This window comes from Fusarium graminearum, chromosome 2 (assembly GCF_000240135.3).
Source record: "Fusarium graminearum PH-1 chromosome 2, whole genome shotgun sequence".
Lineage (NCBI taxonomy): Eukaryota > Fungi > Ascomycota > Sordariomycetes > Hypocreales > Nectriaceae > Fusarium > Fusarium graminearum.
The window spans coordinates 5221137-5247569 of NC_026475.1; the positions used below are offsets into that span (position 1 = coordinate 5221137).

The following is a 26433-nucleotide window of genomic DNA, read 5'->3' on the forward strand; positions in this document are numbered from 1 at the left end:
ACTCTGCTTCACAAACGATAGGTCACACACCAGCTTTTCGCGTTTCGGTTCAGGTAAACTATTTGACCCCTAGACCTTTTACTTGGAGGTCTGGACGGTCAACGTGGGATACGATCGACGAGCCTCTTGTGTGCATAGAGGGTGTACTCCCTCTGTCACTCCCAATTGCCCCCAGCGGGCTGCTGTCACGCACCAGATCTCTAACGGACAAGGAGTCGTCGCTAGTCGGTTGACTTGCCCGACCCCGCCGAGGGTTGTCCTACAATCCCCCGCGAAGAGCTGCGTGGCCTACCAAAGGACTTCCAATCTCACCTGGAGCACCAACTGCTCTGTACGGTGTACCAAATCCGTCACTCAGATCAGGTTCCCATCGAACAGTATGTTTGCCTGGACCTCCTGCATCACGTCGGATATCGAACGTGCCGCCTCCGTTTGACGAACTTCCCTCCGTCTCACAAAGGTTCAACAAGTCGAGTTCAGAGATGCTGTGGTCGCCTGACATTGCATCAATCCTCGACTTGAGGCTTGCGATATCGATGTAACCTTCCGGATCTCCAGAGCTAGCCAATTCCTTGCAAGCCTGGCAGAGCATTGCCCGGACGGTCACATACCTGGGCTGCGCAGGAGCTCGAATAGAGCTCATTCCAGCAATAGGAGATGTCATGCCGAAGCCTGGAGGCACACTTGGTGCACCCCATCCGGGGTTGTTGAATCCGGGGGGAGGCAGAGGATGTCCCCCAACAGCAGGAGGACCCCAGGGGTTGTGCGCCAGAGGGAACGCTGAAGGCAAAAAGGGACTTGTGGTGAAGTCACCACGTGGCCCTGGAGGCTGGTTTCGTAGGCTGCCTGGGTTGACCTCAGCTGCGAGAGGCTCATCGTCCTCTAAAAGAGCTCGACTACCTAGATGAGCAGTTTCATCGTCCTGGTCGTCAGATGCACGACTTTGGCTGAGGCTTCCAGGACGCCCAATAGGTGCAGGTCGTCCTATAGGCTGTGATGGAGTCAAAGGCGTGTCGAACTGCAGTGAACTTTGGCGATGATGCGTTGGTGGAGGGAGGTCTGTGGGCATCGGGAACCCACCCATATCAAACTGGTCACCAATGGGCTGCGTAAACCCCGGAGGCAGAGGAACAGAGAATCCGCGGCCAGGTGGCCCGTTGATGCCGGGAGGAGGCATCATAGCCCCAGGGCTATGCCTAAAACCCGAAAAGATAGCTTCGTGAGGCATGCGGTTTGCGAAACCTGGTGGGGGTGGGTGATGGGCTAATCCTGGGGGCGGTTGCATTCCCATCGGGGGTATCTGGAAAGGAGAGTGTCCAAGCATCCTTGAGTGTCCGTTTGTAGGCGAAACCGAGTGAGAATGCTGCGTGCTTGCGCTTCCATGGCGCTGGCCAATTGGGCCAGGACTCTGAGGCGTCATCGAGTGGGGTGAGGGGTTTTGACTGTTAGCTGAAACTGTGGTTGACGGTAACGCCACGTCTTGCTGTTGAGACGTGGTTCGGGGTCGAATCGGTGTTGGTGCCTTGGATAGCACGGGAGTTACAACTGGTATCTTTGGCGATGCGTAGCTTGCTGGGTTCGAGGCATGTTGTGGAAGTACGGCAGGTATGGGTGCTGAATGCTGTGATGGGCGCTTTGGAATTTGAATGGGTTGAGATGGGTGACTCGCTGCTTTTTGAGCAGCTGCCTTCTCCTCTCTCAGCTTTTCTTTAGCCTCGCGAGCCGCTTGGGCATCCTTCTGGGCCTTGGCGGCACGGGCTTCCTTATCCCTCTTGTCGCGCTCTTGTTTATCCTTACGCTCTTGGGCCTCACGCTCCTTTTGCTCTCGAGCCTCCTTATCTCTTTGTCGCTGTTCTTCCTTGAGCTTCTTCTCCTTCTCCTTGGTTTCTCGAGCCTTGCGTTCTTGTTCGGCTTGCTTCTCGCGTTGCTCGTGGAGTCGTCGTTGTCGCTCTGCCTCTTTCCGTAGTCGCGCTTCTTCCTCGGCCTTCTTCTGCGCTTCTTTCTGCTTTCGTTTCTCTTCGGCCCTGGCTTTCTGTTCAGCAACCCGTTGCCTCTCGGCTTCCAACCGTGCAGCATCTGCTGCCGCCTTCTCGGCTTCTTTCCGCGCTTTCTCCTCGGCCAATGCTTGCTTCTTTTGAGCAGCCTTGTCCTTCTTCTTCTGCGCATCCTTAGCTTTCTTAGCTTTCTTGAGCTCAGACTCTCGGTCCTCTGCCTCAATCTCTTCCAGAAGCCTTTGCTGACGTTCCTTGGCGACCTTTTCCTTATAGGCGGAGAGAACCCGTTGTTCAAACATGCGAGCGGCGAATATCTGGAACATGCGGCGACCTTCCTCCATTCGTTGCTCCTCTGTCATTTGGTCCTGGCAGCAACACTCAGTATGGGACTGGGATGGCATCACAGAGGGGTTTGAGTATACCTCTTCCTCCTCATACTCCTCGTCCTGGCTATCGTCATAATCTTCTTCCTCGTCCTCTTCCTCGTCGTACTCGTCTTCTTCAGGAGGGGGGTGATTATGAGGGTTGTTGGAGTATGAGCCATTGGGGTGACCGTAGCCTCGTGAAAAGTGTTCGCGAGCGTCTTCCTCTCTTGCCATCCGACGTTCCGCAAGCTGCTCCATCATTTCGATAAACCGCTTGCCGTCGTTTTTAAGAAGGTCATCCGCCACGGTGAGAATACCACCTAAGTCCATGTTACCATATCTGCGTAGGAGTGATTCTAGGAGCTGCGTACCCTTGACTTGCAGGCTATTGCCAAACGTCAAGAAATCGGCGACGTCTCGCTCGTGTGAGGTTTGATATTCTTCGGGAGGTTCGTCGTCGCTGTAATCGTCATCCTCCACTTCGTCTTCACTGTAGACCTCTTCCAGTTCGTCCTCCTCCTCGTCATCTTCCTCGTCTCCCAGTTGTTCCACTATTCGGCCTCGTGATGGGGGTCGGTTTGTATAACTCGAAGGTAGTCCTCGTCTTAGAGCGAAATCCCGGGCTGACGGCAGCATCGGTGGTCCTTCGCCTTGATTTGCGAATTGTTCGAGCTCCAGGTAGTAGGCATCGTAAAGACCCTCCAATTCCTCCTCAATCGCAGTCCGCTTTCGTCCACACACAGTGCAGCTGCAAGTATGTTTCTGTTGTTCCTTCATCTTTTTGAGAACAGCGTCCTTCTCCACCTTGACTAATGATTTCCGCTCATCTTCGCCCAGTCCAAGCCAGAATGCTTTTATGCGTTCGCGCTCTTCTTGGTTGCTCGTACTCCATATCTTATCGCGTGACATACCAGCGCCTTGCGACAAGTTGGGCTGCGGCTCATGCTCGAGAGCTTCCGGAATTGGCGACGTGGGGTCGGCATTTGTCCCCTTCTTCTTCTTCTTTCGATTCTTCTTAGATCTAGAGTCCGAAGGTGGGTGGCCATTCGTAGTCGGCTCTGTCAATTCGCTTGCTAGGATGTACTCATTCTCGTCGTCACTTTCGACTTCTTCATGGTCAGCGGGGCCGCGGCCTGGCAAGGAACTCCCAGCAGTGCTTCGTCCGGATGCATGGTCATTGTGTCCGTTGGCAGCTTGTTGGGCAGCGGCTTTCGCAGCAGCTTTTTGTCTGCGCTTCTGTTTCTTGCGGTTAATGGCAGGAGCAGGTCCATCGTCGACATTGGAAGCGTCTAGTGGGGGTCCATTGGGTTTGGCGCTTGTGGGGGTCGGGGGCAGCGACGACTCGGATGGTGTTCCCTTGGGAACGGTGATGAACTTTGAACCGTCCTTGTTGGTGTATTTCGCAGTGTTTCGTGGCGATACCGGAGTTTGGGTAGCCGGTCTTTGGTTGTTGGCCGGCATGGTAGGTTACGAGAGTAGGGCAATCGAGGGCATGAAGATGTTGTGCGCGACACGTGGCTGTCGACAGGAGGACGCTGTATGATGATGAGGATTCTGTAATACGCGAGTGCGTGTCAGCTTAAAAGCGGCAGGAACTGCGCGTCTCGAGAGGGTGAGGTTGTGGTTGTTGGGCGGCTGCGGGAACGAACGTTGCGAGTGGAGGGTCTGGGGGCGGCTCAAAATGAGGCACTCACAATCGGAGTAGTAGCAGCCAAGGTCAGGGTTAGGTCAGCGATGACGCCTGCGGGGAAGAGCCCGATAAGTAAGTTAATAAATGTAGAAAGACAAGGAGTAAGTAAAGCTCTTTATGAGTATTCCAGCCCCAATATAAAAAAGAGCAAAGATGCGGCGGAATGGATCTTTGTCGGGGTTACTTGAGGCTTCAAGGCTCAACCTCAAGGCTCAAACAGAGGATAGAAGTCACTCTTTGGTGGAGTTGCATAGCACCTGTACTTTCGTGCTTTCTCATGCAGCCAGACAAGCCCGGCCAGGTCGCTACTGGTCAGGCACGTATCTGGGTGATAGCCTATACCCCACTATCTCCTAGCCTGGCGTGGCCTGGTGTGATCTAGCACGTGATGTTGAGATCTGGCGATTTGGTTCGTTTGCATTGGGCCCAGAGTGGGGGGACAGACAGAACGAATCCAATAAGGTACCTTGAAGTCAACGTCACTTCCCCTAGGTCTGAAGGCTACCCTGAACCTGAGGTCAGAGCAAAGGCAAATCAATGTATATCGAGATTTAACTAGATTCATTGGCTTTTTAATTACTAAATAAATATCCTTCAGCAGTAGCAAGAGTGTCCTTGGTCTGATGGACTAATCTGGCTCTGATCAATTGCCCCTGGGCGCTATGCAACCATTCCACAACTTTGTATCCTGACGAATAACCACCAACAACGATGAAGTCGATTAAGCAAACAATATCCTGCGTTTGCAGGCATTGCAAGCGGCATGGCAGTTTTTCAGCAAACGGTTTCATCAAATGAAGCCACTCAAAAAGTTGGACAGGTGCTTCTGCAAAGAATGTGTATAGCAAGCTTGACTGATGATTGCTCATATACACCCCAATGGCTGCCGACGCTGTACAACGTTCCACATGACAAGTGTAAGAGGGCAAAATAAATTTGTCAGATAGAGACTCGAATCTGCCTGTAGCTATCAAGTCATGTAGAGCAACACCACTGCATTAATTCATTTACGCCACCGTGCAAACTCAAGGGTGCGACAGGACACCAGATTGAGGTATCGCCGTCCGTGAAGCCCCCTTATCAATGCACGTCGCAAATGGAGGACAGCATCGACGGCAGAGGACAAATATCTCGGCTCTTTAGCCCAACATGGTAACAAAGTCTCAGATGCTGAGATATACCGCGTAAACGCCGTTTGCGATACCACTCACACACATCAGGGCGGCCGGGACAGTAAAGGAGTGCAACATTCAGCATGCAGGTAAGACGACACAATCACTAGTAGTCATGACTATTAAGTCGCTGACAGTTTGTATGCATGCATAAACTCACGGGACGAAGGATTTTGGGCATAAATCCCAACACCGCCACGGCCTTGTAGGGCAGAGTCCAGGTATAGTGGCCCATTGTTACATCTACGAAACATCGTCGTTGCATATAAGTAAGCACATGAGAACTAAGACGAAACGATGCCGTAATTGGGAATGCCCGATGGCCAGTGGTGTCATCGCAGAATCAGCTCAGGCAATCATGAAAAACATTCGCGAAGAGGACAATGATCCTGGATGAAGATATGTTTGCTTGTTTGCAAACGAAGCGTCAGCGATGGAGACAGTCCACAGTCGGCATCTCGACAAACGCCGAAATCCTGTTGTACAGGGGTTTAGCGTGAGGGAGCCAAAAACACGGAGCAAAGATTGTACGGTATCATCCGTAGTAATTCAGGGCAGTCGATCAATTAATTCTGATCCGATGTGCACCCTTGGTAACCGTGAGCGTAAAACATGAACTTTGTAGGATACTACTAGGTAGGAATCTATTCTAGGGGACCTTAAAATGATGGTTTGCTCGACAGCAGCTAATGAGCGTTCAGGACTGACTGGCAGTTCGTCTAGCAGACTAGCACCCTGGTCTGGTTCCTGTTTTTAGCTTACCGGCGAGCGGGAGTGGATCAATCTGCACAGCCTCAAATAGCGGCAGCCGTGGAAAGCATGACGGAGGGCGCAGAAATCCGCAGAATTAACGAGTGAGCGAAACAAAGGCTAGGAATGCAATAATTAATCCTCCGAATAACGACAAGGGGACTTTTTGCTGTTGATGTGGACCTGTCGAGATGTTTGCCTGCATCTGGAATCTGTCGTCATTGTTGTATTCAATGGAAGGTTACAAGCCCTGTCTATCACCGTCGAAACAAAACAAAGAAACCCAATTGGACTTTTTTGTTGAAGAAAAGAACACTCAAGACATTTGTGACAGGTCCCTGAACTGCATCAATTGCTGACGGATTTGAGTTGGCTAGACTCAGTGCTAGCCTAGGAACCTTGGTAGACACGAGTGCCCACAGGCTTGTTCCATGACAAAACTCCTCACTGTTACCTAATTGAATATCAAGATCCGACACTGCTTGAAGAGGACTCCTGCAATTTGGTCTGCCGTAGCTATAGCTATAGCTAGCTGTAGCTGTAGAAACTGTTGGAGATGGCTAGGCCGCTTATCGAACCCGTTTCTGTCCAGTGAGCTGGTTGGTGCGGAGAAGTGTCAGAATCAACCGAACAGCCTTCATTCAAATGTCCACCTCTGTGGGTTGTTTTAAATAGGTCTAGTGGTCGCTCCGCCACAGGGGGCTTGCTGGGTCTGCAACGGGCCTGCAACATGGGAAGTGCAGTGCAGACTGCATCAAACGGGCGCCCCAAGGCTATGCCATGCTATGCCATGCCATGCTCATGAATGGAGTTTATGTTGTGGAAAGCTTCCAATTGAACTCGTCGAGTGAGTTTTATCCACGTTACGTAGCAGATAGTCACAATAGATCGTTGTAACCATCCATACTGTCGGTACATTCTGTCTACCATGATCCATGTCCACCCGTGTTTTTGTCATCATCAAGCTATGGACGTGGATGGAAGCAACATCGATTCAGGCAATAAACCCACCATCAAAACAACATACCGTATGCTGAAGCACCTCCACGACTGTCGTCCTCCACTCAACCTCACCTCATTCTCAGCTAAAACGGTCGCCCCGGACCCGTTTTCCACGCCTCTGTCTGTTGCTCCACCTCTAACCCAGGGGAGCCGGGAGAGAGACGAACAACTCGTCCAGGACCTCCCCACTATCACCGGTGCCACCACCACCGTCACTTGTGAACAAAACCGTTCCAACAATAGAAGGAGGCTGCCTCTTAGTTTCGATCTATAACTTAGTACTACCTAAAACCGAATGGAGATGGTTATCTTTAGTTGACCCCCTCGAGATCAGTCAGTCAGTCTACCTAACTGATTATCTACTTCTATCCGTTCAGACTAAACCTGGCCAAAGTTCCCAGCATTTTATCAGCCCAGCCCAATTCGTCTCAGCTCAAAACCTGGTCCGAGACTAGTCGAGCAACAAGCCTGACCAGAAAAAAAAAGGAACATCAACTCGATCCTTTACTGCCCTATCATATCAGCGCCGAAGCCTGCCTATTTACGTCCCTTGGCCTGATCCGCTGTTTGTCGGCTCGTATTTCCCTTGGAGACGGTCTTCCATCTTCTTCCTCTCTCCTTCTCCCGTATAAGGAAGCTTACCCATCCCATTGGAGTTTTTTTGGAACCAACAGCGAGCGCCCTGACGTTCCCTCTTGGACCTCCGTCCCACCGCCATTAAAAACGCCCTGCTCGCACTACAGCACCCATCATCCGCACCCCAGTCCAGGCTACCGAACCGTATTGTACCGTACCGTGCTCCGTATTTACGTACTGCCTGGCCTTGCTCCTCCTCGCTCCACGTCTCGTCCGCGCGCTCACTCCGAACGTCCCTTGTTGCTCACCCATCCAACGATTCTCTTACCAAAAAATCCGTTCGAAAAAAATAAGGGGTCCTAAATCTCGTTAACGACGCTTCTCTCACCGAACCGAATCCTCAAAATCTCCATTGCCATTCTCCTAAACTCAATCCATCCTCATCCCTATCGGCTTGCCTTAGCTTGTTCCTGCTCTCATCACCGCGACGACGCCGCCCTCTTGATCGCTGTAACTCGCTGCATTTCCACCCATATTTTATCGACGACAACCACATCCCGACGCAATACCCAGATCTGGGGCCCGTAGCAGACTCCAGATCCGACATTATTTCCTATCGCTTTCGAGATCTCACGCAATCTCGAGCCTATATAATTGATTCATCATGAGCGCAAATCCGAGCAACGTTATCCGCAGGTACGAGTTGTTGTCGCGCTGCCCAACCCTGCATTGACATAGTTACGCCTGTTCTCAAACACAAACCCTCCTTTGCGTTCCCAATGGTCATCTCTTTCAGGACATGCATTAGAAACATCGCTAATGATAGATTGTAGGAAGCTGGTCATTATCGGTGATGGTGCCTGCGGCAAGACCAGTTTGTTGAGCGTATTTACGCTAGGTTACTTTCCTACAGTGAGCTCCCCCAGCCTCATATCGTTTCGTCATCAAGTTTACTAACCATAACATAGCATTATGTGAGCCTCGATCGAATCCCCCTTGCGAAGACGAATATTAACGACGAATATAGATTCCCACAGTTTTTGAGAACTACGTGACGGACTGCAGAGTGGACGGCAAGTCTGTCCAGCTCGCTCTTTGGGATACTGCTGGCCAGGAAGACTACGAGCGATTACGACCCCTTGCATATTCGAAAGCCCATGTCATTTTGATAGGCTTTTCTGTCGACACCCCAGATTCTCTCGACAACGTTAAGCACAAGGTACGAACCCCACCGCGCCACGACGTCCAGATGATTCAAGACTGACCTGTTGTCATAGTGGATTGAAGAAGCCCAGCGACTTTGCACCGGTGTTCCTATCATTCTCGTTGGCCTGAAGAAGGATCTTCGAGAAGACCCCGTTGCGATTGAGGAAATGCGCAAGAAGTCGATGCGATTTGTGTCAGAGCACGATGGAGAGTCTATCGCACGAGAAATTGGCGCAAAACGATATCTGGAATGCTCCAGTTTGAGCGGCGAGGGTGTCGACGATGTCTTCGAGGCGGCTACTCGTGCTGCTCTGCTGACTTTCGAAAAGGGTGAGGGCGGTGGCTGCTGTGTCGTGCTGTAAAGACTCAGTAGTGCACAATCTGACACAGATGCGAACTCGGCATCTGGGTTGTAAGCAGCGAAACCCACCTTGAGAACTGGCCCAGGTATATCTCCAAGCGATCAACTACCGTTCGCCTCGGCCATGACACCGGAACATTTTCCAATTTCTGGAGACAATTATAGGATTTTTTGGACACCAGGGAATCACACAGGATATAGAGGACTTATTGCTCGGCGCTCTAGGAGGAGGACATCTTTTTTTCTTATATTTTATTTTGGCGCGCCGTCTTGTCTTTCAGTTGACAGGCGGATCGTGGCCAAGGGACAGCCAAAACTCATAGCCACCAACATTCCATCTCCAACAACTCAACCGCCTACCGATTCGAATACCGGCATTCCCCCCCGTTGTTTTTTTATTGCCAGGTGCTCCCTGTCCAAGACACAAGAAAAGAAATATGAATATGCCGTTTTGGGATAACATTCTCCAAGACAAAACGGACTGTTTAGCTCTGTTCATCTTGTCTTCCCCCTGCGCATTTGTCCTTGTTTTCCTTTAATCTTGAACATGTTCGCAATTATTTATTTTTTTGACCAGCGGTTCTCTCCCTGTTAAGCACCCTTATTATCTGGCCAGGGGAATGCGAAAGTCTTTAAATACATGGCATCCCGGGAGGATACAAAAATACGGGAGCGGATTGGAGGTGTGGGTAGGAGGAGTCTGATATTTTGCATGATTTGATTCAAGCGGGTTAGGCAATGCATATTTTATCCATGTGTTATCTAATAATTAGGACAGCGGCATAGAGCTGGCTGGCTTGGTCGAGCATAGGATGGGCGAGAGTGAATTAATGGCATACTTGAGACTGGGAAGATCGGTACTGTTGTTTGAGGAGCGGATAACTTAATGAGAGTGACGATATTGACATTTAATTCCGTCTGATTTACTGCATCAATTAATAGCACACCAGTCACTTTCAATCACGAGTCGGGTCAATGAACACTACTTTGCTGTAGCCATTCATGTCTAACAATCGTTTCTATTATACATACAGTACACTTTTCTCTTACCATTTCTTGAATTCATACACTAACCATACAGGTCCATCTAGTTGCTGTGTCTCTTCCAGTCGTGGTTCCACGCATTCTTAGCGGGGAAGTCTGTTTGGTATCGTGCGTATTCAATCGGTATCGCATCAGTTCCCCATACACCCTTCTTTTCCATGGCTACTCGATACAGGTAACCTTCGTCTCGGTTACCAGGACCAACGGTTTTGCGCAGCTCTTCACAGGCATTGTACATGCCGCTGTAGATACGATGACGCTCGCGCTCGGTCGCTTGGTGTTGCTGTCGACGAAACAACTGCCACGCACGGTGGATTGTCCAATGTCGGAGGTATCGAAGGCGGGCCATACGCAAGGGTGGGGGTGCAGGAGAAAACATGTTTTGACGGAGAGTACGAATGCGGTAGAAATTTTCGGATTTGGCCTGCACATGCTTTTTGCGCGGAACAGCCGCTGCGGGCTTCTTCGCGGCGGGTTTCGGAGGTGTGCGGGCAAGCATGTTTGCTGTCGTAGAAAAAAGACGAGTTGTAGGGGTAGTCGAAATAGTTTGGCGGCTAAACAGCCCGCGGAGAGAGAATATCGAAGCCATCGTAACGTATAAAAATGCGCAGTTTGGAAACAATGTCGGGACGGGCGTGGGTTGTATTCGGGCAGGGCCTGTGACGACTTTGGGGTGCTTTTGACGAGATTCTAGTGCGAAAAAGGATCAATCTCCAACAATGACCACCAGATCAATAGAGGTTGGTGTGCCAATTGGTCGAGGATGGTGCCGGGCAAAAACTAGAGGGGATCTTTTAAAAAAGCGAACAAATCGTTAAAATTATCCGCTGAGTTATCTTGACACTCTGGAACGGGCGGTTAAATGGGCGATTGAAAGAGCGATTGACTAAGCGATTCCCAGCCTGATTCCAAGGGCGGTTGACTAAGCGGTTCCGCGTCTGATTCCAAGGACGATTGAATGGGCAGCTGAAATGGCTCGAGATCCGGGCACAAAAGGGAGACGGCCGGGTTAAGAGGGTCGGTGTCAAATGGTGCCTTGCTACTCCATATAGAAGTTGTGAATGTCCTGAGGAAATTGTTAGCTCCAAGGGTCTGAGCGGATTAAATATCATCCGTTGATAACGACTTACCACATCCTCAGCCGTAGCTTCGTAGACAAAGAGACCTTCTAACGGTCACCCAAAATAGCTGTCCCATTAAAAAAAAAGCTGTAAGAGATTCTCGAGGCCAAAAATGCTATTCAATCACCAAAGTCTAACGGGGTAACCCAAAATATCGGTCCTATCAAAAAAGGCTGCAAGAGGCTCACTTTTGAAATTAAAAGATCCAAACTCAATAAGAGGCGTCGTGACAAAGACCCATCCAGAGGTGGACATGAGTAGCAGCTTTGAATTAGGTACATCAGTTGAAAGTGGACGTGACCGAGCCAAAAACCGAAGTGATATTGATCGTAATAGATAATAACTAGAGAGCAAAAACCTGAGCACAGGTAGCTGGGGAAGTCAAAGAAACTCGCGCACGGCAATGAACAGTGATTCACATGTTTCGTCCATGCCTTCATCCTAACAACCTTGGTTTATCGCAGCAGTAATAGGCTTCCATTCCACGACTGCCTAGTCCAGTATTTTCCACATAGTTCTTCATTCTCTTCTCTTCTTCATCTGTCAGTCTCGCCAAGCATAACAATACTGATTAGGTTGTCTTGAGGCCCCCAACAAACATAACCCCTTATCACCACACGCCACCAAACTTGTTGCCCTCCCCCGGAAAATCAGTAACTCTTTCCCTACTCGGCTGCACACACATATTAGAAAGAAACAGGCTTTTTGGAAGAGAGAGAGAATCAAAATGGATATAAGCAATGGTGTTGAACTTTCGGATTCTGAGCTGGGGGTCAGTGTTTTTCAAACTCAGAACTCGGACATTGTACCCCAGCAAGAAAGCCAAGAGCATACCACTCCCGAACTGGAGAATACGTCCAGTTACAACCCCGTGGATGGAGAAAACGACATACCCAGCGATGAAGAAGATGAATTTGTGATTGTCGAAACACAGATGGTGGAAGCCGCTGTTGAGTTTGCAGCTGCATCTCAGGCTGCCCAGCGAAGCCAGCACTCGCACAGAAATAACAATTTCTCAAAGGATTCCCAACTCCTTGTCTTTGATGACACGGAGATGATGGATATCCCAGAAGACCGCGATCCCGAACAGGCCTATTTTGAACAAAATGCCAAACTGGATCGTAAAAACTTGTCAGGCTACGATATCCCCATCGGCCCTTTCGAATCGGAAGAATACCAACAAAATACCAGAGTGGATAAGAAAGTATCCTTATTACGCAAGATTCCAGGAGTAAAGACTGCCGAACAAGTTTTCTCGGCTTCAAAACGTCTCGCACAGAGTGGCATCGGCAATGTGACCGAAAGCATCATGAGCCTGGCCCCACGCACTCGCGAAGCCGCAGTGGCTACTCGCCAAGTTGGGCAGTACGTCGCGGGCTCAGTACTGAACGCTGGGCAAGATGTTACGATCCGAGTTCAGGAATCATGGTGGGCCTGGCCCAGGGGGGTTAATGGTGGTGTTCAGAACATCAGCTAGTTCTTGATGGAGGGCGTACGATCACTGTCCCCTTCAGACGCCATCATTCGTCCAAAGGGAAGACAAATGCATGGTTAAGAAGCTTACACGAGCATCAAACTATTTTCGCTGGGATTGCTTACGAATTGGGCATTCTATCTTGTCAGTTGGACACTGTTATCTTGGCAATTTACAGCACAGGTTGTGTAAACTATGAGTCACCACGTACTACTTGGAACTCGTTTAGGACGCCATGTACTCTTGAATAACGACGAAGAGGTAAATTGAGTGCAGTCGGAACATTGGGGAGAACGCAGTCTTCTTCTGGATTGCCATGGAGACGTTCAATATTGGGAGGACGTCATAAAGAGTCATATGAGAACTGAGATAGTTTGACAAGAAAGTCTTGATTTTCAAAAATGGGATCATCGCGACTAAAAATACCCAAAAATAACTCCAAAGTTCATGCTAGTCCTTTGCATATTTCTTCAATGACCCATTAGTGTTCATGTGTCACATTGTTAAGGTCCCGAAACTCGCCCCGCAGACTCTCGATGCCCTCCTCCTTGACCTCTTCTACAAGTCTAGCAACCTCTGGAGCAATCACAGTCTCGTCAAAACCAAAGTACTTGTATGCGTCCTTTCCAGGTAGCGACTTGCCGAATGTTGACATGGAATAGCCAGCATCGGCGTATCTCTCCCAGCCATTAACGGCATATGCTTCGATTACAACGCGGGGAGCGTTGGAGCGATACTGGAGAACCTGCCTCTTGTATTCAAGAGGCTGAGAGTTGAAGAGGCGTTGGCAGGGAAAGGAGACGATACGGGCTCTGATGCCGAACTTGTTCTTGAGGACCTCGCGAGTCTTGACGGCAAAGACCATCTCAGCACCAACGCCGATCAGGGTGACATCGGCATCCTCATCCTCGATAAAGACATATGCACCTTTCTGGGTACCTTCACGGCTCGAGTGCTGAGGGTACTGCTCAAGGTTTTGTCGGGAGAGGGAGATGATAGATGGGGTGTCCTTCGCCTCCAGGGCGGTGATAAAGGCACCGGCCGTCTCCTCCGTGTCGCAAGGCCGGATGTAAAGTATGTTGGGCATTGAACGATAGAGAGCAGGCAAAGCGATAGGTTGGTGAGTAGGGCCATCTTCACCGGTACCAATAGAGTCATGGGTGGCGATATGGATGGCCTGGAGGTTTTGGAGCGCACCCATGCGGACACCAGGGGCGGCGTAGATGTAAAACATGAAGAAGCTAGATGTGACAGGGAGGATGGTGCCTTTGCTGTAGGCGGCCAGACCGTTCGAGATGGAGGCCATTGCGTGCTCACGAATTCCCCAGTGGATATAGCGGCCGGAGTAGTCTCCATTGATGCCGCATGTGGTCCTGAGCTCGGGCTATAACTGTTTAGCTAATGGTGACTTGTTGCTTTCAAGGGACACTTACATGTTGGAAGTCGACCTTGTCTTTCCAGATCATGTTAACAGAGGGCGACAGATCAGCTGTGCCAACCATGAAGTTCTTGAGCTTAGCAGCCAGGGGGTTACAGATTATTCCGGCAGACTTTCGAGAAGGGGTGGGAGTAGTAGGCAGGGACTCCTTGGCGGGGATAATACTCCGCCAATCTTCAGTGAAACGACCCTCAACCCGCTTGATGAACTCTTGGTGGAGCTCAGGGTACTCTTTGGCGTAGCAATCGACGAGAATGTTCCAGTCTTCTACAAGGCGATCGCCGCGGGCTTTGCGGTCACGGAAGAAGGTATAGACCTCATCAGAGACGACATACTGCTTGTCGGTATCCATGCCGAAGTGCTCCTTTACGGCCTTGACACCTTCAGGACTAAAGGCAACACCGTGAGCCTTGGCATCACCAGCAACCTTGCTCCCAACACCGATGACAGTGTGGATGTTGATGAATGTGGGCTTGTCAGTGCTGGCTTTGGCTTTAATGAGGGCCTTGACGATACCCTCAACATCGTAGCAGCCGTCCTCGACCTCAATCACATCCCAGCCGCAAGCACGCATCTTGGCGTTGACATCTTCGGTGTTGCAGAGATCAACGCTACCGTCGCAGGTGATTTGGTTATTGTCGTACATGACGACGAGGTTGTTGAGCTTCCAGTGGCCCGCCAACTGGATAGCTTCAAGAGCAACTCCTTCTTGAAGGCATGCGTCTCCAATCATGCAGTAAGTCATGTTATTGACGAGTTCGAAATTGGGCTTGTTGTAAGTGGCGGCGAGGTTCTTGGTAGCCATGGCGAGACCGACTGCGTTGGCAATGCCTTGACCGAGAGGACCGGTCGTCACTTCAATTCCTTCATGCTCGATTTCGGGATGTCCTGGCGCTAGAGAGTCGTAGTTGGAAGAGTGATAGGACTTGAGGTGGTCAAATGTCATGGCCTTGTAGCCGACGAGATGAAGGAATGTGTACTGGAAGAGACATGTGTGGCCGTTTGAGAGAACGAAGCGATCGCGGTTGAAGTAGTCCGGGTCGTTAGGCGAGTACTGCATTATGTATTTCCAGAGGGCGAGGCCAATAGCAGCCATTCCCATGGCACCTCTGAAGCTGGTTAGCATTTGTTCTGGGGTTGTCAAAGACTGTATGACTTACCCAGGATGGCCGCCCTTGAATTGTTCGCATAGATCAGCAATCAAGCAACGGAATTGCCGCAAAGCAAGATCAATTGTCCGGGCGTCATCGTTCTTGATCAATTTGACGACGTTGGATAGGGCTGTGTGGTCATATTGTGTCTCTGGGGCAATTGCACTGGGTGCCATCTTGGATTGAGATTGTGGTCGTTCTCAGACGAGGGGACGGGGGATGAATTGAGCTTCTGGGTCGACCGATTCGCTTGAGATATAGGCATTTCTGAAAGCATCTTTTGCGCATGATCCTCTTCATGTAGCTTTGATGATGTTCTGCTGTAACCCTTGAATGTTCCCGACAAGGTAAGAGAAAGCGCTGTGGGGTTCTGGGGTTTTGGATCCTCTTAGAGGCTGCCATCCTCCTGCAAGGCCTCTGTATCGGGGAAGTGGAGGCAGATGAATCTGGGCCTTGCCTGTCGAGGTTAGATTGAAGATCCATAGGAAGCGCTTACAACTGCCATTGAAATGACACAAGAAGCTCATCATGGTAGGGAGGGTCACTATGCGGGGAAGGCTACTATGTCCTAGCCTAAGCGTGAAGGGCCGTAAGAGACGGAATTACTAGTGAATCAGTTTATGCTTCCTTAGCGCACGGCCCCTGGTTGTTTGTTCTTATACCCTAAAGCTTTGGAGTTATTCTCTATCTTAGTATCTACCTGAGGAACTCTCTGTATGGACAAGTAGCAAATGAGGATCAAGAAAAAGAAAGGCTTCCTACCAAGGTAGGTACCTAGATACTATGTTTGTACAACGAGAGACTGGCCAAAATGATGCAGAGCCGAGTGGGTTGATGTGACACAGGTACCTCACCAGGTTGGACAATTCTTTTTGTCCCCATCCCCACGATATGCAATGTGACAACCCCCGGCTACAATAACCCCTTCTAAATGCTTCAACCTTGGCCTTCGAATACACCTCTGACACATCATCCTTCGCACCCGATTTCCCTCTGGATGTTGCCATGAAAGTTTGCCAACTCACAAATGTCAGACCAACCTTGGTGCCTCTAGAAATGGATACTCTAGACGATCTTATAACCTGACAAGTCTTTCCAGCATTTCGCTTCTCACCAATTTCGACTCTTGTCCCTCAATTCTTTGTACCACATCAACCCCACCATCACAATGGCTCCCGCTATCGTCTCAGACATCGAGCTCCCGGCTAATGTGCCCGAGTCCCAAGAGACACCCGCCTCAAAAGCATCAACCTACAAGCTCTTCTCACTCGAGAACAAGACCATCGCCATCACAGGAGGAGCCCGTGGTCTGGGTATTACCCTAGCCCTCGCCGTTGTTGAAGCTGGTGGCAGCGTAGCCTGTCTAGACATTCTCGAAGAGCCATCGCAAGCAGAGTGGGCACAGCTCAACAAGATCGCCACAGCCAACAAAGTGTCCGTGTCTTACCGGAAATGCGATGTCACAGAAGAGCAATCTGTCGAGACAGCGATGAAGGAGATTGCAGCCGAAGCCGATAAGTTTGAAGCGCCGTTCTGGGGGACCATTGCTTGCGCCGGTATCCAGCAGCAAATTGCAGCGCTTGACTATCCTGCTGCCGACTTTGACCGAATTCTACGAGTCAATGTGACTGGTGTCTTTAATACTTGCAAGTATGCTGCGAGAGTACTACGAGAAAACAACAGCCCTGGTAGCATTGTGATTATTGGCAGCATGTCGGGCAACATTGCCAATCGAGTAAGTCAATCAACTATCACGCAACTCCAGCAGAGTTAACAAACATTAGGGCCTTTCATGCACGGCATACAACTCCAGTAAAGCTGCAGTCCAGCAAATGTGCCGATCGGTCGCTCAGGAATGGGGTCAATACGGTATCCGAGTCAACACATTGTCTCCCGGCTACATTCGAACTGCCATGACAGACCAGTTGCTCCAAGAGAACCCCGAGGTCGAGAAGACGTGGATGGCTGGTGCTCTGCTGGGACGTTTGGGCGCCCCCGAGGACTTCAAAGCACCAGCTGTGTTCTTACTATCTGAGGGTGCTTCTTTTGTGACAGGAACCGACCTGCGGGTAGATGGAGGTCACTGCGCATCTGCATAGTAACGGAATAAACTTTGTTAACGAGAACTTGAGATTTATATTAAATTATTTTCTGAGCACATGATACATTCTATGACTCTTTGTTGCACGGTAACGAAAAATTCAGTATTATCTTTGAGGATATGGCAGTTTTTGAAGTCTAATGTTGACTCAGTTAGTATTGGCTTTAATAATGAAGTTGTACCAACCACCAAATTTGAGCACATATGGCAAACATACTTCAATGCATAATAGAACTTTGTTTCCCTTGGACTATAAATAAGACCATGTTCCCTCACTTTATCTTACTAAACTTCTTCATCCATATTTTCTCCATCACCATCCCCATCAGCATGCTGGGTCTATCACACATCTACGAGTCGTCATGGCCTAGTGTCAACGCAACATCCACCACCAGGAGGGTTGGCTTTTCTTCTTCGCATTACCGGCCAGCCGATAAATGCAATGAAAAAAAAAGGTCGCGCGTCACCTGGAGGTAGTGTAATACCAGTGACACGATGAAAGAAAACAAAAATTTGACCGGGGCTACTTATACCCACCACGTCCCTGGGGGGTTAGTCCAAGGGGACCCAGACGACGCTTCATCTGCCGACACCTTGAACGCCGGCCTTCAGATCGGTCTTGTAGCGCGGCGAGCACTCCACTTTATTCAGTGAGAAAGAAGAAGAAAAGAAGATCAAAAAGAGAGGGGAGAAGAACTTTCTTATAGACATCCTACAATGCTATTTGCTCCTGACTACCGAAACCCATAAACAAGACCCGAAAAGAGTATTGCGGCAAGCACGAGAACGACAATGGAGAAAAAGAAAGAACCGAAGAACAATTTAGGCAGGTGACATATCCAAACGACACGGAAAGAGTTCACGGAGAGATCATACCTACATCTGCACTTTGATGTCAGAAGCTGACAAGATGATCACGACCAGAATAGAAGCATGGAAGCAGGTTCTCCTATGTACTAAACTCGGATACAGGATCATCAACTTTATATTCATGCGTGGGATACGCAGATTCAGAAATAAGGGCGACAAGACATCCTGCAAGGTAAAAAATTCTCAGCCGCTCCGAATCTGTTGCCTCATTTCACAAGACTTATTTGTGCAAGGAAAGAATGGACGATATACAGTGCCGTCTTTACCAATGCATTCGCCGTCGGGACTCCTGCATCGACAACACAAACGACAGACCAAAAAAGAAGGAAGAGGGTTATGTTGTCCCCAATGGAGTAAGTGTCATTTTTGAGAAGCAAGACACATACGTCGACCTTCCAGATGTCTAACAATCTTCAGGAACCGTCGTTCTACGAGAAGGGTCCATTCAGACGGTCTGATCCGGAAACGTACACTAAGAGCAGGAACGGGATATGGCAACGAAATTACATCAAGATGAAAGGAATGAAGAAGAGGAAGCAGCCCAAAGTATCGTGTCTTTGGCGAGCATTGGGCGGGATTGATCGATGGACACCACCACTGTCCCATCAAGCGTCACGCAATCCATAGAGGTCATCCATGTGCACATATATTATATATAAATGAGAATATCGGTTTGCTTCTTTACAACATGGAACGGCTAGAAAGACTGACCGCTGGAATCTGTCGTCTACTGTCAGTTATGTTGTGTCGACCTGGACTTGTCTAGTCTAAGAGGCCTGGCGTATTGTGGCGTCTCCACTGCCACCGCCCAGATCATGCCACTAACCAACCTCGAATCGCGGGTGCCTTGCGAGGTTGTTCCATTAATTTGGCTGCCTCAGCTGGACATGTATGTATATAGCAGTAGGTATTATTCTCTCTTTTCTTTCAATATCTATTTTATTCAACCGTAAGCCGGAACCCAAGCCTTCTCAATTTTCTCAAAGATTCTCAACAAAGGATCTATCTGGATCTTTTCTTCCAATATATCGCATCGCCTCATACAGTCCAAGAAATGTCTTCCATATTATCGCCAAATGCACACAAGGCCTTGGAGTCCCCTCACCTCCAAGACCGTATAATCGGTACCATCTTTGGATCAGCGTTAGGAGACGCAATCGGATTGTACACCGAATTTCTCTCTGCTGAGATCTCTTCCAAGGCTTACCTCGACCGCACTTTTACTTTACTCCCCGCTGAGAAAGCCACTCCCTTTCGTCGCGATCATCACAGGAATTTTCACGTTACGGGGGACTGGACAGATGACACGGATCATGCTGTCTTAATACTGCTCTCGTACCTCCACGGCGATGGCAAGAAGCTTAGCCCTCAAGACTTTGCCTCGAGGCTCTCAGTCTGGGTGCGCATGGGATTGAGGGCTCTCGACACCCTGCCTCTTGGTTTGGGTCGGACTGTCGGTGGTATCGTCAGGAGCAAATCTTATCTCGATGACGCTGAAGGAACAGCTCGAAAGTTCTGGGTAACGGGCAAATACAACGCTGCGCCCAATGGGAGCTTGATGAGAACGCACCCGCTGGGACTCATGTGTCTTGGAAAGTCAGTCGAAGAAACCTTCCAAACCGCAGCCGATTTCTCTGTGGTCACTCACGTGGACCCAAGATGTGTGGTTTCCTGTGCGATTGGGACTGCTCTTGTAAGAGGTCTTGTACTTGGCGAGATATATGAGGAACAACATGTCGATGACTTGATCGAAATTGGCCTTGCTTGGTACACCCAGCTTCGCGAAAAGGAACTCCAAGAACCCGACAGACAAGACGAGCCGCGACTAGATCTCGCTGAGTTTAGAAAACATGCCACAGCTCAAAAACTAGCAGACCTCAAGTTGGATGAGAGTTATAAGATTGGCTATGTCTACAAGACCTTTGGCTCTGGCATTTTGCTTCTTCGCCTTGCACTACGCCAGCTCAAGTCATCGGGTCAAATATGTTCTCAGCTTGCCATCTTCGAAAAGCTAATCACCGACCTTATAATGGAGGGTGGAGACGCAGACACAAACGCTTGCTTTGCTGGTGCTCTTCTTGGGGCGTTACTCGGCTACAAGGCCCTGCCACCGCATTGGCGTGATGGTCTCCGACATGGAGTATGGTTGATGGAGAAGTCAGAAGGGTTATGCGACACACTAGGTGTAACTAAAGGATCCTACGTAGGATCCAAGGATAAAGATACCGCAGAGGATGGTGGACGGGGCTTCTTGACAGATGCTCAGATGGAGGAGAAGTGCATGAGGATGCAGGCTTGGATGGCTCAGGAGGAAACGGAGTGGAAGAAGAGGCAGGAAGCTGACAAGAAGAAACCCAACTGGTTTAATTGGAAGTGAGCTTTGGGGTACCGTAGAACACGTTAATTGGACTGTAATTTCTCGCCACGATACGATTGAGTAAGGGATAGTCAATGACTCATTTACTGTTGGATAAACATGGACTAGAACGTCCTATAATTCCATAATGGATTAAATACATGTGCGGTTTCCCATTAAACCTATGCCGATACCCATTGCGTGTAATCTACTCACGCATATGGACCTCTGCTTCGGTCTTCTCATCATGTATCGCCTTACCCGTCTCACCATCAGTACTCTTCTCGGAAGCCTCTCCAGGGACACCCATGCTGTGGTCCCAGTGAAGAAGGATCTTTGGGCCAGTGAACAGCTTGTCGATCTGCTCGAGGGACAAGAGTCGGGTCTCGGGGTAGAAGAAGTAGATAAGAGGAACGAAGCAAGCGTTGAAAATGCAGAAGTAGACGTATGTCTTCCAGCCGATGCTCGAGATTGATACAGGGGTGATTTCGACAACGAGGAAGGTGAAGATCCAGTTGGAGGCTGTGGCGAGGGCGGCGGCACGAGTACGGATGGCCAGGGGGGCGTATTCGGCGGGCACTGATATGATGTTAGTCTCTTGTGTGGTTTTGTAGGCTCAAGTTGTTATGACTTACGCAACCAGGGAATAGCGAGTAATCCCACAGCGAAGAAGAAGTCTGCAAACTCGTTAGTTCTGTGGCTTGTTTCTGGCTTGGAGTAAACTTACTAAATAGGAACAGCATAACGATAGCGACGATTCCAGGGCCTGGCTGTCCAGTCGATACAGTTCCTGCCAGAACAGCCATGCAGACTGCTTGGCCGGCTGCAGCGAACATCATCAGCTTTCGGCGACCCAGGCGATCAATGATCCAGATTGGGATGAGCGAGGAGAAGAAGTAAGCGACACCGTTGAAGCCAGCCAGCAGGAGACTAAGGTTGTGGGAGATGCCGACAGATTCTTGGAAGATGACGGGGGCGTACTGGGAATTGTCAGTTGGGCTTATGGTGGCCTTTCATTGGAGGGTATACTCACGTATGTGATCAAGTTAATACCAGAGAGCTGTAAAGAATAATAGTTAGCCATGCCGTCTCATAAGGCTGGTATCATGATCAGTCTTACCTGCTGCATAAACTGTCCACCGATACCAAGCATAGTTCGGTACAGGAACTTCTGCTCTCCATTCTTCCACATAGCCTTGAAGCTACTGGTCTTCGCTGCCTCTCGCTCTTCGTTGATGGCATGTTGAATCTCAGCAATGGCACGACTAACAGATTCGTCGTCCTTTGAGATAGACTTGGCGTTCTTTCGCACAGCCCAAAGAACTTCGCGGGCCTCCTCATGGCGGTCGTGGTTGATAAGCCAACGAGGAGACTCGGGCAAGAGGAGAATACCGATAAAAGTCAGGATGGCGAAGAAGATCTGGAAAGCTAGCGGGAAGCGAAACTGGGCATCGCTGCTGACGAAGGACATGCCGTAGTCGACCCAGTAGCTCAGCATGACTCCGAAAATGTTGATGGCGAGCTCAATGGCAAGGCCCTTTCCACGGTTACTGGCCTTCATGAGTTCAGAATGCCAGACGGCTACGAGATGTTAGCTGGAGGTTTTGGTTGAGGCAATTGGATTAACTCACGGATAGTACTGGTGTTCATGCCGTTTCCTAGGCCTGCGACAATACGTCCGACAATCATCTGAGGGATACCAAAGGCCGAGGCCTGGAGAGCAGCTCCAATGCTGAGAACGACACAACCCATCAAGATACAGTTGCGTCTTCCAAAGTATTCGCCGAACGCAAGACAGAAGATGGCACCAAAGAAACATCCAATCTCGTAGATAGCCACTACAGTTCCCTGCAGAGAGGAACTGCCGTTGCCACCTTCAGTAGTGTCAATCTCAGGAAAGGTATTAGTGAAAGCTGTGCCTGTCAAGAGACCTGACATGACACCCTGGTCGTAACCGAAGAGGAGGAAACCTGAGCCAGCAGTCGCTGTGATGGCCCAGTCCAGGGGCTTTCCGACGAGGATAGTCATGATGAATGACCAGGAAAGAAAAAAGGTAAAAGTGAGAAGTATGTGTAATTGAAGCTATCCAGCAGCTGTAGTGTTTGCTGATGCTATCAGACACAGAACAACAACACCATTCGAACAAAAAAGATGGGGCGAATTCATGTTGATATATATACCGCGATGATCTTTTGCGTATTGTACCATCGCAATAAAGAAATAAGATCCGTTGGATTGAATCGCGCAAAGCAAGGTTAGTTCCAAGGTCTTGGTGCGATTTTCCCCGTGGGGAGTCAGTTAGTTCACTGCAACATTCAGCATCCTGGGGTTTTATTTTCCGGGTCAACACAGGAGGCATCTGCAAGCGCCGTGGGGAAGACATTCAATTTTTAGGGTATAAAAATAAATAATCTAGAGGTCAGGTCTAAACAGCATAAACTGACTTGTTAATTTCGTCTCTTGTACTCCTAGCGGCTAACCTTTTTCGTAGCCGTAAAGACCTGAGAGGTAGGTTGGTTCGGCGAATTTAGGCAGCCGAATTCAGGGATGGGGAGCGTCTAATTGCCTTGTTTTTTTTCTCTAGAGTGTGGATTCTAGCCGTATTGTCACCTATAGAGGAAGTGCACTGAGGGGCTTATTTGGGGAACGACGGGAATACACGGTAACTTAGTATCGTGACTGGTGAATTATTTGTATGATGAAAAGACTTGGATGGTATGTTCACAACTGTGGTACACAAACAGTTGAGACAATTTCCGATGGTAGAAGTTGGACCAAGCATTGAATCAGAATTGACAAAGAGAGGTCACACCCCAACTCAAGCAACCACTCCATCGGCTAGATCATGATTTTAGTCTTTTGTCAAAGTCCGCTTAGAACTACCAAACTGACGATGCATTGATCTTATCCCCACATTCTGACGGCAACTGCACCGGGATTGAGAGACGACACTAAGATACATGCAGAAACTCCGCAGCAGACCATCTGCATTCAAGCAAATTAGGATTGCCCAAAAGGTTATCCCCACAAGAATTGCCATGGTTGTATTTTGGGCAAGTCTAAGCCGAGGTGTGACATGATCCCATTCAAGCCATGTTTGGAGATGACCGTAGGCAGTAATTGTCACTGTTGAAACACAAGAAACGAAACTATCGAGTCAGTTTATTCCGTTTAGACTAGGTACTCATATCCAGAGTTTTGGTTGCTTTTCTGTGCCCTTATATCATCTGGTAGGCCAGGTCTGGCTGCAACTGCCGTTGTCCTCCAGAATTAGAACATCTGTTTCCTGATTCATATCCTTCTCCTCCATCCCCACTCCCTTTTCGCCAATATTTCCCATTCAATCACTCGTTCTTATATCAGCACCGGCTGCAGTTGACTTATGGAACCTCCCTCTCGAACCGAGCCCGCTAAGCACAAGCGCACACGATCGGGATGTCTCAATTGCAGACGCAAGAAGCGCAAATGCGACGAATCTCGACCTTCCTGCGGTACATGTCGCCGTCGCAACGAATCCTGCGAATGGGGTCTCAAGATTGCTTTCCGGGCTGAGCATGCCCGGTGCTTGAATCCCCACCATCCTTCGATGCGCAAGATGGCCCGGAGGAAACCGCCCAAGGAATTTGAGATCTTGGATGTCACGGATGAAGTCATCCGTGATTACAATGGCGCCGAGACCGATGAAGGAGAGGAAGAACGTAGCAATCTGACGGGCAGTTACACACAGAGCCGCAACCATGGTAAGCTGATGTTCTGGGAGAGCCAACGGTTTGTATTGATTCCTTCGACATCATAGGCCGGCCGAGTCTTATCTTCAGTGAAAGACCGTCAGATACCAGCTCCAATACGACAGGCGGCTATGTATCTATCCAAACGCCTCCTGTAATCGACATATCGTCACCGGCATCGCAGCGTCGAACGGACACCGCTGTTGCCGACCTGCTTTACTTTAGCCAGAACGGTCAATCCCACCACCCCGTCGAGATTGACCCTGCTATCCATGTATCTATGGACACAGTTCCAATTGATATCATAACAGAGTATCCATACATCGACCAACTACAGCCATTTACACCAGAGGGGGTATCAGAAGATGGCATCTTTCTACCAGGCTCTGCATATCATGAATTGCACTCAACATTGCGAAACCATCTTATTCAGGAGACGCGGTCAATTGCACCCACAAGATCGACCACACCACATGTTGAAGTAGAAGCTGAACCCGAAGATGCTCCATTGGACGAGACAGAGGATACGCTCCCCATAAATGACTTTCAGTCGTCTCAGGCACCGCTGTTGTCGCAACAGGAAGAGTGCGCCCTCTGGAAGAATTACTTTGACGAAATCGCCCCGTGGCTAGATAAATTCGACCGGGACCGACACTTTCAGCAGATCATCCCTACCATGACTAAGGATAATGACCATCTACGATACTCAATGCTGGCCCTCTCCGCACGACAGCTTGAGTTAAAGCATACTCTCGCGACCAGCCGTAGCCTTGCCCTTTATCAAGAAGCAATACATCTGCTTCTTCCACACCTACCAACACGTGGGACAGCCGTCATTGCTACATGCGTGATACTCTGTGTGTTGGAGATGCTGAGTTGTTCTCCCAAAGCGTGGCAACGACATCTAGACGGTTGTGCAAGTCTCATGGAAGCTGTAGGCATCAACGGTTTCGTCGGAGGTACAGAGCAAGCTTTGTTCTGGTGCTTTGCGCGTATGGATATCTGCGGCGGCCTGATCTCGTCAGTCAAGACCCTCATACCCATCAATCACTGGGCATCAAAAACCTCATCAATAGAGAACGATGTCGAGCTGTTCAAGAACGCTTCCAACTTTGAGGAATGGGCCAACTATGCGGTATATCTTACAGCGCAGGTACTCGATCTATTAGCGCCCTCTCCATCAGAACCAACCCGAAACGAAGTTAAATTCCGTGCCAAGTGGCTCAAGTTGTGGAAGCACATCTGCGAGTGGTACCAGGAACGGCCAGCACCTCTATACCCTATAATGACGATTCCATCGAACGAAACCTCGCCCTTCCCAACCATTCTCTATTCTAATCCTGCGGCTATGTCCGGGAACCAAATGCACCACACTGCATCGATTCTCATGCTTCAGAATCAGCCTGCTATGATACGGCTCGGTCATTCTTCAAAGCCAAGAAGCATTTTGTGGCACGCAAGGCAGGTCTGCGGTATAAGCATGTCGAATGAACATCATGGGGCATGGACGAATAGTGTTCAGCCATTATGGGTTGCTGGACGTTGTATGAGCCATCCAAGCGAGCACAAGGCGATATTAGACATGCTAGATCGAATTGAGAAGGAGAGTGGATGGAAGACCAAGTGGCGAGCTGATGATCTAAGAGAGTTCTACAAGTGCTCTTTATCAACTATATGACACAGGATTTAAATCAGGATATCAACTGACGAGAATTGTGTGGTCCGAGAATCTTAGCTTCCAATCTAGTTTGTCTAGTTGCCCATATACAGCTTTGCATTCTAAATTACTCAAAGTGAGCTCTTGGTTATATTCGGGTGCGTTTGCTTAATTGCCCGAATGCTGTCGTTTGGGTGTGTTCTTCGTTGCTTGCTGTTGGGGCTCACGTGAGAAAATATGTGAGACAGCGGAACCTTGGAATTCCACCAAAAGAATATCCGTATCACGCTTTCTCGACCACCATCCCGACACTTCCTATCACAACCACAAATTGACTACATGATATCAAACAGCGGACATATCTATCAAGTCGGTTT

General features: G+C 49.4%; 11 protein-coding genes across 11 annotated transcripts; 7 read left to right on the forward strand and 4 right to left on the reverse strand.

Moving 5' to 3' along the window:
• Positions 1 to 78: 78 nt before the first annotated feature.
• FGSG_04069 (uncharacterized protein) lies at positions 79 to 3820 on the reverse strand (the record flags this gene model as incomplete). The annotated part of the gene is made up of 3 exons (XM_011323274.1): positions 79 to 200; positions 313 to 2679; positions 2731 to 3820. The coding sequence occupies 3 exons, from the start codon at positions 3818 to 3820 to the stop codon at positions 79 to 81; spliced, it is 3579 nt and encodes a 1192-aa protein (XP_011321576.1).
• A 3079-nt stretch (positions 3821 to 6899) lies between these two features.
• FGSG_12317 (uncharacterized protein) lies at positions 6900 to 7247 on the forward strand (the record flags this gene model as incomplete). The annotated part of the gene is made up of 1 exon (XM_011323275.1): positions 6900 to 7247. The coding sequence occupies one exon, from the start codon at positions 6900 to 6902 to the stop codon at positions 7245 to 7247; it is 348 nt and encodes a 115-aa protein (XP_011321577.1).
• A 605-nt stretch (positions 7248 to 7852) lies between these two features.
• On the forward strand, positions 7853 to 9967 carry FGSG_04068 (uncharacterized protein). The gene is made up of 5 exons (XM_011323276.1): positions 7853 to 8245; positions 8383 to 8461; positions 8518 to 8523; positions 8577 to 8768; positions 8827 to 9967. The coding sequence occupies exons 1-5, from the start codon at positions 8214 to 8216 to the stop codon at positions 9115 to 9117; spliced, it is 600 nt and encodes a 199-aa protein (XP_011321578.1). The 5' UTR covers positions 7853 to 8213; the 3' UTR covers positions 9118 to 9967.
• Positions 9968 to 10120: 153 nt separating this feature from the next.
• On the reverse strand, positions 10121 to 10659 carry FGSG_04067 (uncharacterized protein; the record flags this gene model as incomplete). The annotated part of the gene is made up of 1 exon (XM_011323277.1): positions 10121 to 10659. The coding sequence occupies one exon, from the start codon at positions 10657 to 10659 to the stop codon at positions 10204 to 10206; it is 456 nt and encodes a 151-aa protein (XP_011321579.1). The 3' UTR covers positions 10121 to 10203.
• A 1349-nt stretch (positions 10660 to 12008) lies between these two features.
• On the forward strand, positions 12009 to 12758 carry FGSG_04066 (uncharacterized protein; the record flags this gene model as incomplete). The annotated part of the gene is made up of 1 exon (XM_011323278.1): positions 12009 to 12758. The coding sequence occupies one exon, from the start codon at positions 12009 to 12011 to the stop codon at positions 12756 to 12758; it is 750 nt and encodes a 249-aa protein (XP_011321580.1).
• Positions 12759 to 13236: 478 nt separating this feature from the next.
• On the reverse strand, positions 13237 to 15520 carry FGSG_04065 (dihydroxyacetone synthase; the record flags this gene model as incomplete). The annotated part of the gene is made up of 3 exons (XM_011323279.1): positions 13237 to 14139; positions 14189 to 15302; positions 15354 to 15520. The coding sequence occupies 3 exons, from the start codon at positions 15518 to 15520 to the stop codon at positions 13237 to 13239; spliced, it is 2184 nt and encodes a 727-aa protein (XP_011321581.1).
• Positions 15521 to 16512: 992 nt separating this feature from the next.
• Positions 16513 to 17443, forward strand: FGSG_04064 (uncharacterized protein; the record flags this gene model as incomplete). Its single annotated transcript, XM_011323280.1, has 2 exons — positions 16513 to 17079; positions 17129 to 17443. 2 exons carry the CDS (start codon positions 16513 to 16515, stop codon positions 17441 to 17443), a joined length of 882 nt encoding a protein of 293 aa, XP_011321582.1.
• Positions 17444 to 18554: 1111 nt separating this feature from the next.
• FGSG_12318 (uncharacterized protein) lies at positions 18555 to 18942 on the forward strand (the record flags this gene model as incomplete). The annotated part of the gene is made up of 2 exons (XM_011323281.1): positions 18555 to 18668; positions 18715 to 18942. The coding sequence occupies 2 exons, from the start codon at positions 18555 to 18557 to the stop codon at positions 18940 to 18942; spliced, it is 342 nt and encodes a 113-aa protein (XP_011321583.1).
• Positions 18943 to 19003: 61 nt separating this feature from the next.
• On the forward strand, positions 19004 to 20692 carry FGSG_04063 (uncharacterized protein; the record flags this gene model as incomplete). The annotated part of the gene is made up of 3 exons (XM_011323282.1): positions 19004 to 19047; positions 19082 to 19204; positions 19270 to 20692. 3 exons carry the CDS (start codon positions 19004 to 19006, stop codon positions 20690 to 20692), a joined length of 1590 nt encoding a protein of 529 aa, XP_011321584.1.
• A 187-nt stretch (positions 20693 to 20879) lies between these two features.
• Positions 20880 to 22699, reverse strand: FGSG_04062 (uncharacterized protein; the record flags this gene model as incomplete). The annotated part of the gene is made up of 6 exons (XM_011323283.1): positions 20880 to 21250; positions 21307 to 21348; positions 21399 to 21651; positions 21705 to 21731; positions 21792 to 22252; positions 22303 to 22699. The coding sequence occupies 6 exons, from the start codon at positions 22697 to 22699 to the stop codon at positions 20880 to 20882; spliced, it is 1551 nt and encodes a 516-aa protein (XP_011321585.1).
• A 1567-nt stretch (positions 22700 to 24266) lies between these two features.
• FGSG_12319 (uncharacterized protein) lies at positions 24267 to 26053 on the forward strand (the record flags this gene model as incomplete). The annotated part of the gene is made up of 3 exons (XM_011323284.1): positions 24267 to 24411; positions 24525 to 25534; positions 25569 to 26053. The coding sequence occupies 3 exons, from the start codon at positions 24267 to 24269 to the stop codon at positions 25683 to 25685; spliced, it is 1272 nt and encodes a 423-aa protein (XP_011321586.1). The 3' UTR covers positions 25686 to 26053.
• Positions 26054 to 26433: the final 380 nt, after the last annotated feature.